The sequence below is a fragment of the Hyperoodon ampullatus genome (genome assembly GCF_949752795.1).
Source record: "Hyperoodon ampullatus genome assembly, chromosome: 2".
In the NCBI taxonomy this organism is placed as follows: Eukaryota; Metazoa; Chordata; class Mammalia; order Artiodactyla; family Ziphiidae; genus Hyperoodon; species Hyperoodon ampullatus.
In genome coordinates this window covers 22,350,277-22,366,973 of record NC_136915.1, presented here as the reverse complement: position 1 = coordinate 22,366,973, position 16,697 = coordinate 22,350,277, and the positions used below count along the sequence as shown (strand labels likewise).

At 52.7% G+C, this 16,697-nt stretch overlaps 1 protein-coding gene across 5 annotated transcripts in view; it reads right to left on the bottom strand.

Moving 5' to 3' along the window:
• Positions 1-2,582: 2,582 nt before the first annotated feature.
• Positions 2,583-16,697, bottom strand: part of WDTC1 (WD and tetratricopeptide repeats 1) — a gene marked incomplete at both ends in the record, with an annotated part of 51,824 nt that continues 37,709 nt past the window's right edge. For 3 of the 5 annotated variants that reach the window (XM_079697253.1, XM_079697254.1, XM_079697255.1), the window contains 10 exons: positions 2,583-2,780; positions 4,173-4,365; positions 5,307-5,487; positions 6,943-7,178; positions 10,253-10,426; positions 11,198-11,306; positions 11,894-11,969; positions 13,287-13,402; positions 13,814-13,908; positions 15,071-15,253. In XM_079697253.1, the coding sequence (XP_079553379.1) occupies positions 2,583-2,780; positions 4,173-4,365; positions 5,307-5,487; positions 6,943-7,178; positions 10,253-10,426; positions 11,198-11,306; positions 11,894-11,969; positions 13,287-13,402; positions 13,814-13,908; positions 15,071-15,253 (1,561 nt within the window). The remainder of the gene's footprint in view (positions 2,781-4,172; positions 4,366-5,306; positions 5,488-6,942; positions 7,179-10,252; positions 10,427-11,197; positions 11,307-11,893; positions 11,970-13,286; positions 13,403-13,813; positions 13,909-15,070; positions 15,254-16,697) is intronic. The other 2 variants (XM_079697252.1, XM_079697256.1) reach the window with 2 other exon arrangements.

Here is a 16,697-nt window from a genome sequence, read left to right as displayed (position 1 = left end):
TGGGGTCCAATCTGATTAGAAAGTCTGACAAGTTTTACAGCACCCGACAAGCACACAGATTCCATTAGTTATTGTACTTATTCAAGAATGAAATAAAAACAGTTTCTTCTAACTTATATGTATTAATTTTTTAAATGACTAACTTGGTAGGACATAAATTCTTCTTAAGTGATCCGGGCTTAACTAACACATTGAAATATTAGGTATTTCTTTTGGCTTAGGGGATCCATGAAAAAACTACTGGGACACTAATGGTTCAGTGAGCTGAGAAAGTTTGGGAACCTCTGGCCTAAGAAATCCTCTAATCCAGGGCCCATCAAGAAACTGCAGGCTGTGAAATCAACTTAGTGGGTTATAGTCAGCATTTTTTTCTCCTTAATAGAATGGTAAACAGAACACATTGCATGTAGCAAGCGTATTATTGTGTAAAACTTATGTTCAGTATATACATACAAATTAGCGTGGGTATCTTGGGTCACAATGTAAAATGTGTATTTCTTGTTTGGGTTGTGATTTTAAAAGTTTGAAAAACTGCTAAGACTTCAACCTCCTTATTTTACAGATGAGAAAACAGCCCAGAGAGTGAAAGCTGATTATTATTGCAAATCACAGCCACCAGTGCCGGGCTCTGCACTTGGCCCTGCTAGGCTGGTGACCCTCCAAGGCAGGCCTTATTCTACCCAGTAGAGGTGTGGTTACTCAAAGTCACAGAGCTACAGAGGTGAGATACTCTCACTTTGATCCCAAGACACATTTGCACCCCACAAATGCCACCAGCCACACCTAGAACAAAATGGTTTTAATCAATTGCGTCACCCTCACTCTCCTGGGAGCGGAGCAACAAAAAGGCTCGGCTCCTGCCCCCAGAGGACAGTAAGGCTTATGTGTCTCTCCACACGGCAGGGCCCAGGCTGGGCAGGCAGGAGGCAGGGACAGAGGAAATGGCGGGTGGCTCGAACACAGGAAAGCAAAGGGGCCCCTGTTAGTCCTTGGGCCCCAGGGCCCAGCCCCAGTACTCCCGCTCTCCCCTCCCGGCTGGAGAAAGGTCGTGGAGAAGAGACAGGGGAGCAAGTCCCAGCAGCAGGAGAAGCAGCAGCAGCTGTTTCCTTCACCAATAAATATACTTCATCACCAAGCTAGAACAGAGGGGTGGGAAGAGGGACGGGGCGGCGGGGGCGGGGAGGAAGGGGGAGAGGCTGCCACCTGTGTTGCTGGGATTAAAGCAATGACGAGATGGTGCCAGACCCCCACCACTATCCTCACCACCCCCCACCCCCACCCCTCATCTTCTCAAAACTGTGAAAAAGCTTTTAACGTGGCCCTGCTGTCTACAGGGCTTTTCTGAAGCCTGACCGAGAGGAGGCACCTGGCAGAGTCAGGGCGGAGGGAGGGAGGGAGGGAGGGAGGCTGCTTCTCCCCAGAGGCTGCAGCTGGAGGGCTGGAGCCAAGTGAGCCCTGAGGGGAGTGAGGAGGGAGAGGGGAGGAAGGATGAACCAACTACGGGAGCAGCTCCTGAGCTGAGAGCCAAGGGGGCAAAGAGGGGGGTCTGGTGAGTGGTGGGGTGACCGCTGCATCCAGTGTAAAGCTCAGGCTGCTGAGGAGGGAGGGGGCTGAGTTAGGGACTTCCCCATCCGAGTGGCTCAGGAGACCCACCCCCTCCCCCCAGAGCAGCAGGGGACAGAGAAAAGCCATCACTTCTTTGGTCTTTGTGGCGGCTCAGCATGTGGGATGGGAGGGAGGGCACAGAGGGCTGGAAGGCTCCTAGCAGGGAGTGCCATCTCAGCAAGAGGAGGCCTGGCTGGGAGCTCTGGCAGAAAGGTCACAGTGAGGCTGAAGAGCGCCCGAAGGAAGAGTGGCCCTCCAGAGTGCAGAAGGGCTGGCACAGATGGGTGGGGAATGGTGTGGTGCCCCACACTGCCAGGGCCCTTGGGAAAGGCTAAGCCCCCAGGGGCGGCCAGTGAGGGCAGGCGCAGGACCCAGAGCCAGTGCCTGGGAGGAGGGCAGGGACGCTGTACTGCAAGGAAGCAATGGCTTGACCTTGCCCCTCCAGGGCTCCCATCCTTACTTCTGTTTCCACCCTGACAGAGTGGCTCTGCAAGGAAGGGGGCACCCTATGCTTTTTCAGAACCTTCCCTGAAGACCAGGAGGGAGCTAGCCTTGCCCACCAGAAGCAAGAATGGTAACAGGTCAAGGCTAGCCCTTATGGACTGGGAATTCCACTCCCCTTTCTGCTGCCAACTGAAGGGTAGGGCAGTCCTTGAAGACAGCTTCAGCCCTTGCCTCCCCACCTGAGGCAGGCCGGAGCCCTCCAGGGACATGGAAGTGCAAGGTGGTGGGGGGCATATGGAGGGGCTTCTCCTCCTGCTCTTCTGCTCAGGGCTGGGGCCAGTCAAGGGGCAATTGCCCAAAAGTCCAAAAGCCAGCAAGTTGTAGCAATCCCCACCCCCAATGCCAAACTAACAAAACAGGGAAAAGGAAAAAATGGGAAGGGGAAGACAAACCAAAACAGAACCCCCTGACCTCCTGCCCGGGGGCGGAGGACCCAGCCAGTAGCAGGGGCTGGGGACCAGGGTTAGGAGGGCCTAGCTGGGCCGGCACTGCACCTGGCCCTCGGAGCTGTCCTCATCGTCAGAGGCCCCGGCACCCGCGCTGCTCAGGCCTGTGATCCGATAGCCCATGTTGAGCAGCATCACCTCCAACGGGTCCGCATTCATGCGCCGCTGGTTGGCCTGGGAAGCACCCTCCATGTCCTCCACAACTCGGCCTGTGAGGTCTTCACTCTGTGGGGGGGAGGCACACATACTGCTGGGATATATATGCAGGGGAAACACACACACAGACTGAGCTATACGTATGGAGAGGGTATGTACATACCAGGAGATGTATATGGGTATATCCATGTGTGTCCATGCGTAGAGGGGAACGCATCCTGGGGTATGTATGGGACACATACACACACACACACACACACCCCAGGCTGTATGTGAGGGAGATGACACACCACACAGGGTTGTACGTATTAGGGTTGGGGGGCACGTGGTAATATACACTTGGAGGAGAGACAACACACTGGGATATAAACTGGGGGGAATACACATAGCAGGGTGTACACTGGAGACCCCACACTGGAAAATGAGGAGGACATACCACATCAAGACAGACACGGGGAGCACACCACGCAGGGTTATATATATGGGGGCGGCATACATGGACGTAAATGAGGGAGGATCCACACCAGGATGTGCTGGGCACACAAAGTATATACCTGAGGCGGGAGCGCAGATATAACTCCCCCCACCCCACTCTTGTTGCCACTCCCAAAGAGGATTCCTTTATCCTCCTTTTCCTCTCCCCACCAAGGGAGGGTCCTGTAGGGTTTCTCTCTTTAAAATTCATAGAAAATTAGACACAGCTCTTGACTTCTGTTTTGCCAGCTGGGAAGGGGGAGGAGGTGGGGCAGAGGGCAGGGGGCCAGCCCACCTGACTCCCCACACTGACTACCACACCGTCCTAAGTGTCCCTGTGGGCCGGACACACCACAGGCATCACTTCTTTAATCCTCAAAGCAACCTTTTGAGGTGGTGCTGTCATTCCCTTTCCAATGTACAGATGGTAAAAAACCTGGATCAGAGATGGTTGAGTCCCTCCCTCAGGCAGTAAGTGGAGAGACCAGGATTCAAACTTAGGCCCACCAGACTCTAAAACCTACATACTTCTCGTGTGACTGAGGGCCAGACCTCTGTACAGCTTCTGGGGGACACAAGGCAGTGGTATACGAGGGGCAGGGTACCTAGGGAGCCTCTGAGGTACTGTTCTCATGAAGTGTTGGAGCTCATCTGGTTCCTTCCCTGCCCTCCCGCACCCAGTCCTTGGTTGCTGTTTCCCATATGTGAGTCTCACCTTTGCCAGCTGGCTCAAGGATATGCCTCTGGAAGGCAGGAGACAACTCTTGCCCCTGGAATTGCCCACTTCATTTGGAGCTTTCAGAGCTTGCTGGCTCCCACCGATGCAGCCTGGGGCCCTGGGGTGAGAGCTCACTCATCCTAGCAGCTCCTAGCCTCTGTATGACTCACTGCCCTTCCCAACCCTCATGGGCTCAGCTGGAGGCCTCGCATAGGGTCCATCCCTACCTTCCTCCCTGTCTGGCATCTGCCACCTTGCCACACCCTCACCTCTGGCCGGGGGTTCCACAGCCGCACAACGGGGTCGATGCCGCTGGTGGCCAAGAAGCAGTAGCTGGGGTGCGGCTGCAGGCAGTTGACGATGGACTCATCCCCCTGGAGCACGCGGACCAGGTTGGTGGTCTCCTTTTCCCAGATGAAGAAGGAGCCATCATCAGAGCCACTGACGATGTATTGAGCGTTGCTGGCAGGGGGGCAAAGGGCAGGGAGGTCAGGTGGGGTACTGCCCTGTGGCCTCAAGCAGAGGCTGCATGGCTTAGGGAAAGGGAGAGCAGGGAAGTCTGGAGCCACTCGGCCCCCCAAACTCTGGGGTCTTTACCTGACTCGGAACTCCCACGCACACGGTAATTCTCTCCACACTGCAGAGCGTGTCACTGTTCAACTGTTCTCTTAAGCTCAGGGTCAGGGACTGCCTAGGTCCCTCCTACTTACTCTCCCCCCGAAGTACATTATAAGCACTCTGGGTGCCAGGACCAGATCGTGCATCTCTTAGGTCTCTGGGAACACTCCTGCCTAAGCCTTCCCTCAGTAGTCCTAGCCTTCCCGGATCCAGACCCTGAAATCCTACAGCACATCTGCCCCTGACACACCATTGACATTTAGAGGGGATCTTGACGGAGATTCTTAATTCACATTCATGTATCTCGCCTACCCAAAGAAAGTACAGCATCTACAAAGGAGGGTTGGGGGTGATGGTGTCTGAGACATGGGCTAGGTCCCTCAGTACCGGGGGCACAGTTCTAGGCACAAAAGATTGCCAAGACTGACAGCCTATGAGGGTGCCTGCCCAAGGCTCCAAGCATCCAGATAAAGAACCCAAGCTCTGGCATGTGGGGGCACAGGGAGCAGGAGGTGCGGGTAAGGAAGGGTCCAGGTGCTGCACTGGATGCTTTCTGGGTCACCTCATTAGTCCTTGTTATGGCCCCTTGAGTGGGGAGGGCTGGTTTCATTTCATAGGTGAAGAAACTGAGACCCACAGAGATGAAGCCATTTGCCCAAGGGTACAAAGGCAGAGCTGGGATGTGAGACTTTTCTGAAAGCATTGTGTCCCCATGCCCCCCCACCCCCACCCCAACCTCCTGCTGCCAACTGGGCTGTGCCCTCCTCCTCTTCAGGGCCTCAGACCTGCCGAAGAAATTGGCCTCCTTGATGTCTGTGGTGGTATTGCAGTGGCCACAGTAGCGGAACTGATAGTCATAGCTTCGCTCCCGCAACACCATCTCGTCCTCTGAGATGGAGTCCTTGCGGCTTGTGCTGCGGAGGCGGACGGGGCCGCTGCCACCACCACCAGCTCCCTTCTTCTCGTCTGAGGGCAGAGAACAAAGAAAGATGAGAGTCGTGTCCCTCTCTCGCCTCCCCCATTTTTTCCCCACCCTTGACCCTGTTTTCGGTCCAAGCAGTAAGCAATGTAGGGCTACCCGTCTCTACCTCTTCCCTGGAAAACTGGGAACAACTATGAGAAAGAAGCATCTTTGCATCCTGCCCTTGAGGGTGTTCAAGAGGAGACCTCTGATGCCAGGAGGGCCTTGGCTTAGGTCCCTGAATAACGTCTGGAAGCCCCAAGGATGCACAGACCCAAGGTCTGTTTCTGTGGATGTGAGAGGCAGGGAGGGGAGGGTAAGGCACTGCCAAGAGAGCCTCGAGGGGGTGATTTTTCTAAATAGATCCATAGCTCTGAAGGCAGTAAGGTCCAAGCCCTCCCTCTCTAGAAGACAAGTTATCATGGATCCAGATGAGGTGCTAATCGGGTAAGCGCCTCGGGTAAAATCATACCTGTCTTCTTAGTGCCTCGCTCCTGCCTGCTTCAGGGCCTTGGCACGTGCTGGTCCCCCTGCCAGGAACTCTTTACCTCCCACAGCTACGCTCTGCATCTAGTTAACTCTTCCTCCGCGTCCTCAAGATCTCAGCCTGAATGTCTCTTCCTCAAGAACCCCAGACTGCCATCAAGCCCTCCCCACCACACCTGCACCCTAGCAGGGCCGCAGGGCCGCAGGGCATTCTTTGTTTCTCCATCGCTTGGTTCCTTCACTAGGCTACAGACTCATGAATACAGAAATTCCATCTGACTTGTTCCCAGATATATTCCCAGGACCCAGGACAGTGCCTGGCACTATTCAGACTAATGAATCAACCCATGGTTAGTAAACTGCAAAGGAGACAGGGAGGATCCATGTCTGCCCTCAGTGAGCTCCCCTCTCATGTTTGTAGACCACACAACTACCTAGTTTACTCTCCAGTGCTACCCAGGTGAGCTGGGCAGGGCCTCGAATGCTCTCTGCAAATAAGGCAGCAGGTTCGGAGAGGCTGTGCTTTACCGAAGGTCACATGGTTTCATATGGCAGAGCTGAGATTGGAACTGAGGCTCCACACCTGTGCCCAAGGCATTTCTACTGCCCTGTGCTGCTGTTTCTTTTGCACCCATGCAAACTGGAGCAAGTGCATGCCAGCCAGCTACCCCGAACTCAGATCCCAATGGAATGGCCAAGGCCCTGTCTGTGAGCAGAGGAGAATGACCTGCGAGGCACACTGGGCTCAGCTGACTCCTATCCTGAGTCCCAGGGGGAAAACACCAGGTGCCTTAAACATGTCATTGCTAATCCTTGTCTCAAAGAGACCAAGTGACTGTCTCAAAGTCATGTGGCTTCTCAATCAGTACGTGAGCCTAGACCTCTCCTATCTCAGAACTATGTCCTCTCCAGAATGTCACTGTAGCACCTCAAATAGATAGAGTGACAGCAACCCCTCCTCAGTGCCGACTCACCACCATCATTTTTGGAGAAGAGGGCGGCCGTGATGTCGCGTCCCAATGCATCACAAGCGCTGCTGTGGGCCTGCTCCGGGAACTTCCCTTTGAAATCATCCAGGCACTCCAGGGCCTCAGCCACGTACTTGAGCTCAAAGAGGCATCGGGCCAGGCGGAAGTGTGCCTTCAGGTGGCAGGGGTTTAGGGAGATGGCCTTGAGGCAGTCCCTCAGGGCATCGTAGTGGTCACCATCCCTGCGAAGGCAGGGGAATGTGGCTTGGAGGTGGGGCCACGTGGCAAGCAGGGAGTCCCCATTCCGTCTCCTGCGCTTCCTGCAGCCACCCCAGCCCACCTTTGAGAGATCTCATGGCAAGGGTACTTGGGGATGAAGAGAATCCTGGCTCAGTCCAGGTCTTGCTCCCCAGGAGACAGACTACGTTAAGGAGGCAAGCCAGGAGCCCCGAGGTCTTGGCAGGGTAGGTAGAGGGTGGGAGGTGGGTGTGAGGCAAAAACCAGTGTCCGGCTGCCCTCTGCTGGACACAGTGTGCAACTGCGCACCCGCTCACCCCAGGCACCCGCAGCTCTGCAGCAGAAGGCCTGGCATCTTGCCCGCCTCAGGCTCCCCAAGCTCTCCTTCTCCCTTCCTCTATCCACCTCCTCAAATCCCCCCGGCTGGCCTTTAAAGCCATGTCCAAGGCGGGGGGCCCTCAAGGACAGTTCTGTGCTCCGGGGAAGCCAGAAGCGCCAGGCTGGGGACTCAGGGTCTGAGCAGCAGGCAGCAAGCCCTCAGCCAGACCCCCCTCTGCCCTGGATGACTGATCCACAGCAGCTGTGGCCTCTACCTCCCAGGGCTGGAGGATGGGGCCTGACAGTCTGGCAGAGTCAGTTCTCTGGAAGCTGATGGCGGGGGGCGGGCATACACCAGGAGCTCCAGATCATCCACACTGACTTCTCCAAACTCCCAAAGCATGGATATGGGGAAGTGGGAATGGTTTGGGGGGGGAGGGGCCAAAGAAAAAGCCCCTCCTTCTCCCACCCTGTGCCGGAATATAAAATACACCTTCCCCCAGCTCCACAGACCAGTTCCCACCTCTTATCTGGAGAGCCAGGCGGGTCACAGGAGCCACCTCTCCTTTGGGAGCTGTGGGTTTTTTTTTGTTTTTTGTTTTCCTGATGGGTTGAGGTGGGCCTAGGACCCAACGGTGCTAAGCAGCACTCCCTAGAGCTGACGGTCCCTCCACCAAGGCACAGCTCACAGCTCCCCCGCACGGGGCCAGAGCAGGCCCAACATGGGAGCTATCCTTCTGACCCTCCTTCGCCTACAGCGCTCAGAGGAAGCATCCGGTCCTTGGAGCAGCCATGCTCAGACCAGGAGCAAGCAGCTCAGCCAGGGTGGGGGCAGGCAGGAGACAGAGTGCTTCGATGGCACGGCCTGCGTCAAAACGGGTGGCTGTGACGAAGGAGCAGGCGCTGTTTGGAAAGCCAATTACTGCCTGCAAGGTGGCCCTCAGAGCTCCTGGAGAGAGCCAGACCAGAGAGCAGCCAGGTGCCAGAGGGTGACCGCTCCCACTGCATCCAGAAGCAGATGGCAGCCCTGGGGAGACTGGCCCGGGACAGAATGTGACATTCTGGGGGTCACTGGCAGGCATGTGGGGCTGGGGAGAGAGCAGGCTGGCCCCAGGGCTCACCCATCCAGACTTACTGCCAGATCAATCTCCCTGAAAAGACAGCCCTCAGCACAGCCCTCTCCTGCTCAAAACTCTTCAGAAGCTGCCCATCGTCCACTGAATCAAGGCCAAAACGCCACCGCTCTGCATTCCAAGTCCTTCCCAGGCCGGCCCCAGGCTACCTCACAGACTCATCTCCTGCCAGTCCCAGCCCGAACCCTCTGCTCCAGCCAAATGGATTTGTTGTTCTGCAAACAAGCTCTTCAGTCAGCCCCCCACCCCCATGCCTTTGTTCACACCATTTCATCTCCCTGGGAATGTCCTTCCCCCACAGTCCCCTCCTCCTTGCGTCTCCCATCTAAGCCTGCTGACACTGAAAGCCCATTCAGACATCACATCTTCCTGGTGCTTCCCTGATCCCCAGTTAAAGTGACCTAACTTTTCTTGATGCCCACAGCACTTCACCTGATCATTCAAAGACTTACTGCTTCCTGCCTCTTTGGTGATGAAGCATGTCCACATCTTTATCCCCTGTCCAGAGACTGGGCACTCTGGAGCACAAGAACTCAGAGTGACAGAACTTTGTGTCCCTAGTTCCTAGTGCATAGTAGGAATTCAGAGAACATGTTGAGGGTACCCATGGATTGGGAAATCATCAGTCTCTCTTAGCAAGAATGCAGGAATGAGACAGCTCTTAGCCTGCAGCCTGGATGAACACCACTGCTTTCTACCCACCTGCTGGGAAAGAGGGGCAACACACCTCAGGATGGCCCCAAAGCTGCTGTCTCCTGGGGTTGGCTGCCATCTGAGCCCTTGGCAAGCTCCTGATGCCTGAGCTAAGGCCCGTGGGGGCAGCATCATTCCGAACCCCCATCCACCATCCTGCTGACTTGGGTGGGTTTCTTAAGCTTCCCTCTCTGGCCTGACTAGTTGCAGCCAGACGATGGCACACCAGCTGGCCTGTCTGTCTGGGCAGAGCCAAGGGATGCCAGACGGAGCAGAAATGGCTGTGGGCCCAGCTTTATCCATCTCCCATCCTGGCCCTGGCTGGGGGATGGGGTCTGCCTGCCTGCTTGCCTGCTGGTGCTGCAGGCAGAAGGGCCGGGGGCCCTAATGGTCTCCAAAGATAAAGGGTTCTTCAGGATATGGACCTACTCCCTTACCACCAGCCACTACAACTCAGCAAGACCCACAGACAGCTTTGGATGTCTAGGATCTTGTTTGTGTTTGGTCCAGACGGTCCAAGAGCATAGGAAAGCAAGCCCCAAGGTCAAGGAGCTGCAGAATCATTTCAAACAGATACCAACTGAATTCACCAAATGCCTCATTTCCATCTAGCAAGATTCTACTGCTCCTTCAAAGTCCAATTCAAGGCGCAATTCTCCAAGAGTGGGGATTAACCATTCTCCCAATTCCTACTTCCAGTGGTCACAGCACTTTCTAACAAAGCACCATGTTGAAGCTACTTGTGAACATGTTCCACTGAACTGTGAGCTTTCTTGGTGTTTGAGACTTCCTGACTAATCAGTCAGGCACTTGCTCACCACTAACCTGTAGGTGGGGAGGAGAAGCCTGGGCCTAAGAAGCCCTAAGAGGCAGCAGGATGTCACTGCTACCTTCCATGGATGCCTCAGCAGCTTGTTTCCATCAGGCCCACTCACCACTTGCGCTTCATGTAGGCAGCAGCTCGGTTCCCGTAGAGCATGGCGTTGTGAGGGGCCCTCTGCACGGCCTTGCTGTAAAGCTGAATGGCCTGGGTCCACTGCTGGCAGGCAAAAGCCTCATTGGCTTGCTGTTTCACACGCTCCAGGTATGGGGGCAGCTCTACTTGGGGGCTGTGGGGGAAGCAGAGCCAAGTCAGGCCAACCAAGGAAGGCCAGAGAAGCCTCTCAGGAAGTCTGTAGCCCTGCCTGAAGGCCACTCAGGTTTTCCTGGTCCCTGGGATCTGCACTGTCATCTAAAAGAGGGTACCACTCCTATCCTTGGCCTGGGTTATTGTGATAGGTAATGGTCACAATTCCAGATGCTCTGAGCCAGTGGGGGGGAAAAAAAAAACAGGGAGAAATGAAGCTGTCCTGGACGGGTTTAAGGGAATTCTTAGTAGCTGAAACCTACAGCCTCCATGCTGAGCCGAACCTCCTTACCACCCAAGTGCCTCCCGTGGATCTCTCTATAGATAATTACGTTTCTCCCAAGGGCTAGAGGATCTGGGTACCTCTGTATCCAAAGCCCAGCACAGGGCCTGGAAGTGAACAGAGGCTAGAAGATGCTATGAATGGAGAAAATATAATGGGGGAGGCCCGTCTGTGTGGGACCCCTTTATAGGAGGGAGCCCAGTGCTAAGAGGAGCTAGCCTCTGGGTCCTGATGCCAGCTACTGGTATCAAGGGACCAGAGCTTCAGATTGAGCATGACTGGAGTCCTACCAGGAGGAAGTGGCACTGGGACCACTAGCCACAGTCCAGAAGCCTCTTTGCCCCAGTCCCCTGACTCCGGGGTGTATGCCTGGGTGGGGGTCAGGAGGAAGGTTTACAGGACATGCCCTCCCTTCAGTCCAGTGGGGTGTAACTGGGGCTGGGAAGGTTGGGAAAGTCAGGCTGGCCTCACCTGACATGTCCTCTACTCTCTGGCAGCCGGAAGCCGTTGCTGTGAAGGTGCAGGCCATTGGACACACCGTTGGACACACCATTGGTGGACATCTTGCCGTTCTGAACTTCTGGGAGGGGGTGGGCAGAAAGGAACAGCAACAACTTAGGAGGAGGTTCTCATTTCTCCTCAGCAGCCCTCCAGCTTCCACCACAGGGTCTGATGGCTCCACTGTGGGGCTATCCCCCCAGGGTAGGTCTATTCCCAGAAAGCAGGCAAGGACATAAAGAAAAGCCTGTGCGCCCTCTGCTGGCTGAAGAGGGACACAACTTCAACTTGGCATTAGCTGGGGGTGGGGATGGGAGTGGGGGGTGAGGAGGTGCCTAAAACAACTGTAGGCCCCAGGAAGAAATCAATGAGGAGACTGGTCCAGGATGAGAAGGGAAAGACAATTACTTCAGGCCCTCAAGAGCCAAGCACGGACAGAACCTGCTTTTTCGGAGGGAAGTGAAAAGGGCTGTGACGCAAACCCCTTTGACAGACCTCTCTGACCTAATATTACTTTCCCTCTTACTGTACAGTGTTATTTCAGAGAATCTACTCCTTTTGCAGGATCACAGCCAGCACAAGGTAAGTGGCAGGCTTCTCAGCAGAGGCAGTGTACACTCATGCTCCCCAGCAGAGATGCCCTAAAGGATACCTGAAGGGAGAACTTACCCCCTGAGGAGTGGCATTTTCTAGGCAAGAGGAAGGTGTACGGCCGCTGCTTGTAAGTCAGGTCAAACAAATAGACCTAGAGTGCAGGGGTCAAGAAAAGAATGGACACTGTGAGGCAAGAACATGGCCGGACTGTAAGCGAGGCCTGGGTGGCTCCCAGGAACACAGCTGAGTGTTGAGCAGGGAACCATCAAGCGAGGGAGAAGGGGTGTTTCTATGGAGCAAACCTCAGGCAGGAAAATCTCGCCAGTTCCTGGCCCTTAGGGTGGATGGCTTGAAATACTGTCATTACTTCAAATCACGTGTTTATTAGGTCGACAAGGTCCTCAGAGGTCTCATGTTATAGATGGGAAAACTGAAGCCTCAGAGCAGAGAAGCAATTTGCCCAAAGTAACACTGCTAGTTACTTCCCTCAGTAAATATTAGCTATTATTACTTACTATTTATTGAATTCTTACTTTGCTCCAGGACCTCTGCTAAGTGTTTTATATGGCTTTTTTTCATTTCATCCTAGAAACCCCCCCACGAAAAGGTACTATTATCATCACCCCCTGAACAGATGAAGAAATGTAGGCTCAGAGTTTAATTAATTTATCCAGGGCCATAAAAGCAGCAGGTGGCACAGTCAGGACCCAAAACCAAGTCTGTCTGGCTCTGAACCACTCTGCTAGACTGCCTCGCTACTCATCTTTATGCTACCTTTAAGCCAGGTGACGGCTAAGCAACCTGAAGCCAGATCCCTCTTCTGAACTCAAGGGCTCACCTAGTCTCCATCCCATTTCTCTTGTGTCACACCTTGACTTTAAATGTCATCAACGGTTTCACTTGCCATGTCGCTCCCATCAGCCTAGGATGGATCATATTTCACATTTGTTTCCCTCGTGTTTATGCTAATGCTACCCCCAGAGTAAGTACTCAGTGACTTTGTAGAGTAAATGAATTTTTGCAAGGCTTACTAAATATCCTGACTGAGAGATTGTAAACAGAAGGGTTAGCAACCTGCCATTATCAAAGAACACCTCCCAAAGCTGGCCCTAAACTGCAGCCTGGCTGCATGCTCTGAGCCCCAGGATTTCCTCCTAGGAAAATAGCAGATGAGGAAACCAAGGTTCAGGAAAATGAAGAGAGTTGTTCAAAGTCACAGTACACAGCTACTAAACAAAAGGCCAGCATCTGAAGACAAGTCTGTCAGTTCTGAACCTTACACTCAAGGCCAGGGCACCTCTCTGGGAATTCCATAGATGCCATGGCACTTCCACATTTCACAGTAATGTCATTTACAATGAGGCTTCTTGTCTGCCTCATGGTAGGGGATGTGGGGTACACAGCCCTGGCTGCTGGATACGAGGGTGGGAGGGGGAAGGGCAGAGCCACGTTGGGCAGCCGTCCATACCTGCTCTCCTCCCATGTTGACCAGCAGCTCTGTGCCATTGGGGCTGAAGGTCACATAGGTGGCGACCAGCACTCTCAGACGGTTGTTGTAGTCGGGCAGCTTCACTGGCAGGTGACCTGCAGGGAACAGCCCTGTTACCCTAGTGTGAGGCTTCCAATCCCTCCCAAAAGGGGCAGGGAGTTGTGAGAAGTCAACCATATCAATGATGATAGCCATCATCTTCATCAGAAAAGCAACTACAAGTGTTGAGCCCTTACTATATGAACTGGGCCAACTGTGTTATATGCTTTATCTCATTGAGTCATTACAACCCTATTTTACAGAAAATAAATTAAGGCTCCTCAAGGGTAAGTAATTTACCAAAGGTTGTATGATAGCTGGTCACTCACAGTCAGCATCAAAGCCCAGGTCTGTCTGATTCTAAACCCCTTGCTCTTGGTCACCATCCCATGCTGCCTCCTTGCACTGCCCCACAGACAATCAGCACCCTGCCAAGAGTTTAGGGCCAGAGTTGGGCTGAGCCCTACCTGCTACATAATACTGGGCTGCGCCATCCGGAAGGGGCTTCTGCCGGTCACAGAAGGTGTGCACACCTGCTGAAGGGCTCTGCTTCATGCTCTTTCTGGTGGGAAGGCAAACCATATAGGTTATAATGCTTAACAGTACTCCTGGCTAGACCATACCACACTTCCTGGAGAAAAACCCAAGTGTATATCCCTGGAGAGATACAGGAGGAGGTACCTTTCTTCCTTATCTCAGCACCCCCAAAGGTCCACCAACTAGACAGCTGTGGACACATACATTACAGTGCTTTATAAGTAAGTCCTGCCTACTTGTCTTGGTTCATGGCCACCCTATTACTCACATTTTACAGATGAGGAAGCTAAAAGCTCAAGGCCCACCCTAAGTCATGCAGTGTGTGAAGAGCAAGAGTGGTCACCCAAATCCACAAATGAAAGTAATGCAGGCCAGAAGTTTCTGCACTTATCCCAGGAGTCCACTAAAAACCCAGGCTGGCGGAGCCCCTCAGGTCTGGGACTTCTGTGGAGATTCTGAGTATATTCTACTTTTGTTTAAAAAAAAAAAAGAATAAAGTAGAATTATATGTACAAATAAAGGAATTACATGTATAAGATTATAACTCTGTACATACACTCATAGTGAAAGGACAAGCAGAAAATACTATATACAGTGATTTCTTTCAGGTAATGGAGTATGGGTAATTTCTTTAATATACTTTTCATATTTTCCAAAATAAGCATGGATTAAATTTTTTAAAAAAGAATCACAAAATTAAAAAACCCCACCTCAGGGCTTCCCTGGTGGCACAGTGTTTAAGAATCTGCGTGCCAATGCAGGGGACATGGGTTGGAGCCCTGGTCCGGGAAGATCCCACATGCCGCGAAGCAACTGAGCCCGTGAGCCACAACTACTGAGCCTGTGCTCTAGAGCCCACAAGCCACAACTACTGAGCCCACGTGCCACAACTACTGAAGCCCGTGCGCCTAGAGCCTGTGCTCCGCAACAAGAGAAGCCACCGCAATAAGCCTGTGCGCCGCAACAAAGAGTAGCCCCCGCTCATCGCAACTAGAGAAAGCCCGCATGCAGCAACAAAGACCCAATGCAGCCACAAATAAATAAATTAGATACAACATTAAAGAAATAAAAAACGTAAAAGAAAAAAGCAAAAACAACCCACCTCAAAAAGAAGAGGGCATGGCAATGAGGGAAAGGGGCAGCAGGTTCCAGGCTCCCTTGCCCACGGGAGGCCGCGCTATTCATACCTGTGGTTATGGATCATGCGAATGTCATAGAGCCTCACAAAGGGCCCACTGGCCCCCACTGCCAGGCAGTTGTTGTCCTGGGGGTTGACGGTGAGGCACTTGGCCTCCACCAGCTGACCACAGTACTCTGTCAGGTCAATCAGCACCTCCGAGTGTTTGCTGTTCTCCCGAAGGTCATACTGGCTGTGAGAGAGGACACAGTTAGGGGATTGGGGGTTGTGTCCGTAGGTGGAAGGCAGGGGAGAAGCCAAGGCCCAAATGCAAAGGAAGTGGGAGTGGCTTTGAACCTGTTTGTAAATAATAAGAATGTCAAAAACTACTCCCATTTCTTGAGTGCCCAGTGTGTGCCAGGCACCTGTAGTAGGCTTCACACACATTCTGTTTTATTCTAACATAACTCTTTAAGGTAGAGACTACTAAACCCTTTTTTTTAAATAGATATCAATATTATTGTTACTAAGTACTATTACTACTGACTACTAACACTTAGTGAGAAATTGCTTTGTGTCCAGTATTGTTCACAAGTGTTATACATGTATTATCTAATTAAATTCTCACACCATCCCTAGGTACCACTAGAAGTTCAAAGAAGCTAACTAACTTGCCTGGACGACACTGCAGTAAGTGCAGCGCTGAGACAGTGCAGAGCTGGAAAGGCTGCATCTTAACCGCTCTGCTCTGCCCCTTGATTAAGAATAATTCTATTCTTAATCTAGTTTCTTGCAGGAGACGAAAGAAGTATAGAGGTGACAGAAGAGAAAATCTGGAGATCATCTAAGAGCTACCTAGAAACACCAACTGCCAGGACAAGCCCAAGTCCCATCCGGGTGGTAAAGGTCATGCCAAAACATCCACCTAGCGTCAGCACACTCCTACTGGGGAACTGCTTTGATGCTGGGACACAGGCACATCCAGAGAATGGTGAGGGCATCATTCATGTGCTCACCCACCTCTGCCTAAACATCTCCAATAATTTCTTCATTGTTCACTTATCTTTCTAAGCCATCCTCACCAGATTGCTCTTCCTAAAATATTGTTTTTGTTGCATCACTTTCTTGCTCAAAAAATTGCAGATTAATACTTTTAGCATGAGTTTACTCTTCGTTTACTTCTATCAAACTACTCAGTCTGGTTTTCAAGACATGATTTCACATACCTCTCCAACCTTGCTCCTCAGTTTTCTAAGGGTGGGTCAGTTACAGCCTCAGAACTGTGTCCTGTATGTGGCACGTTTACCCATGCCTTCACAAACTCTGCTCAAGCTGGGGAGTCCACTCTGCTTTTCCTTGCCCATCCAAATCCTGTCTATTCTGGAAGGCCAGCTTGTGTTCACCTTCTGCTAGGACTCCTCCTCTGACTGTGCCTGCCCCTAAGTGCTTAGGCTCCTGCCCCATGCCCTAGGTGCTTAGCCTCTACCTGCTGCCCTGGCACAGTCTAGTCAGTCAGGGTCAACCAGAGCAACAGAGAGTTGGACCCGCCACCGACCAAGTGCATTCTGTCTGCTAAGTACTGTGCTAAAGTTTTACGGGCACTATCTCAATTTTAATGCTCAGGCCAACAAAAGAGATATTATGATAATTCCCATTTTATAGATGAGGAAACTGAGGTCCGGGAGGTGAAGTAATTT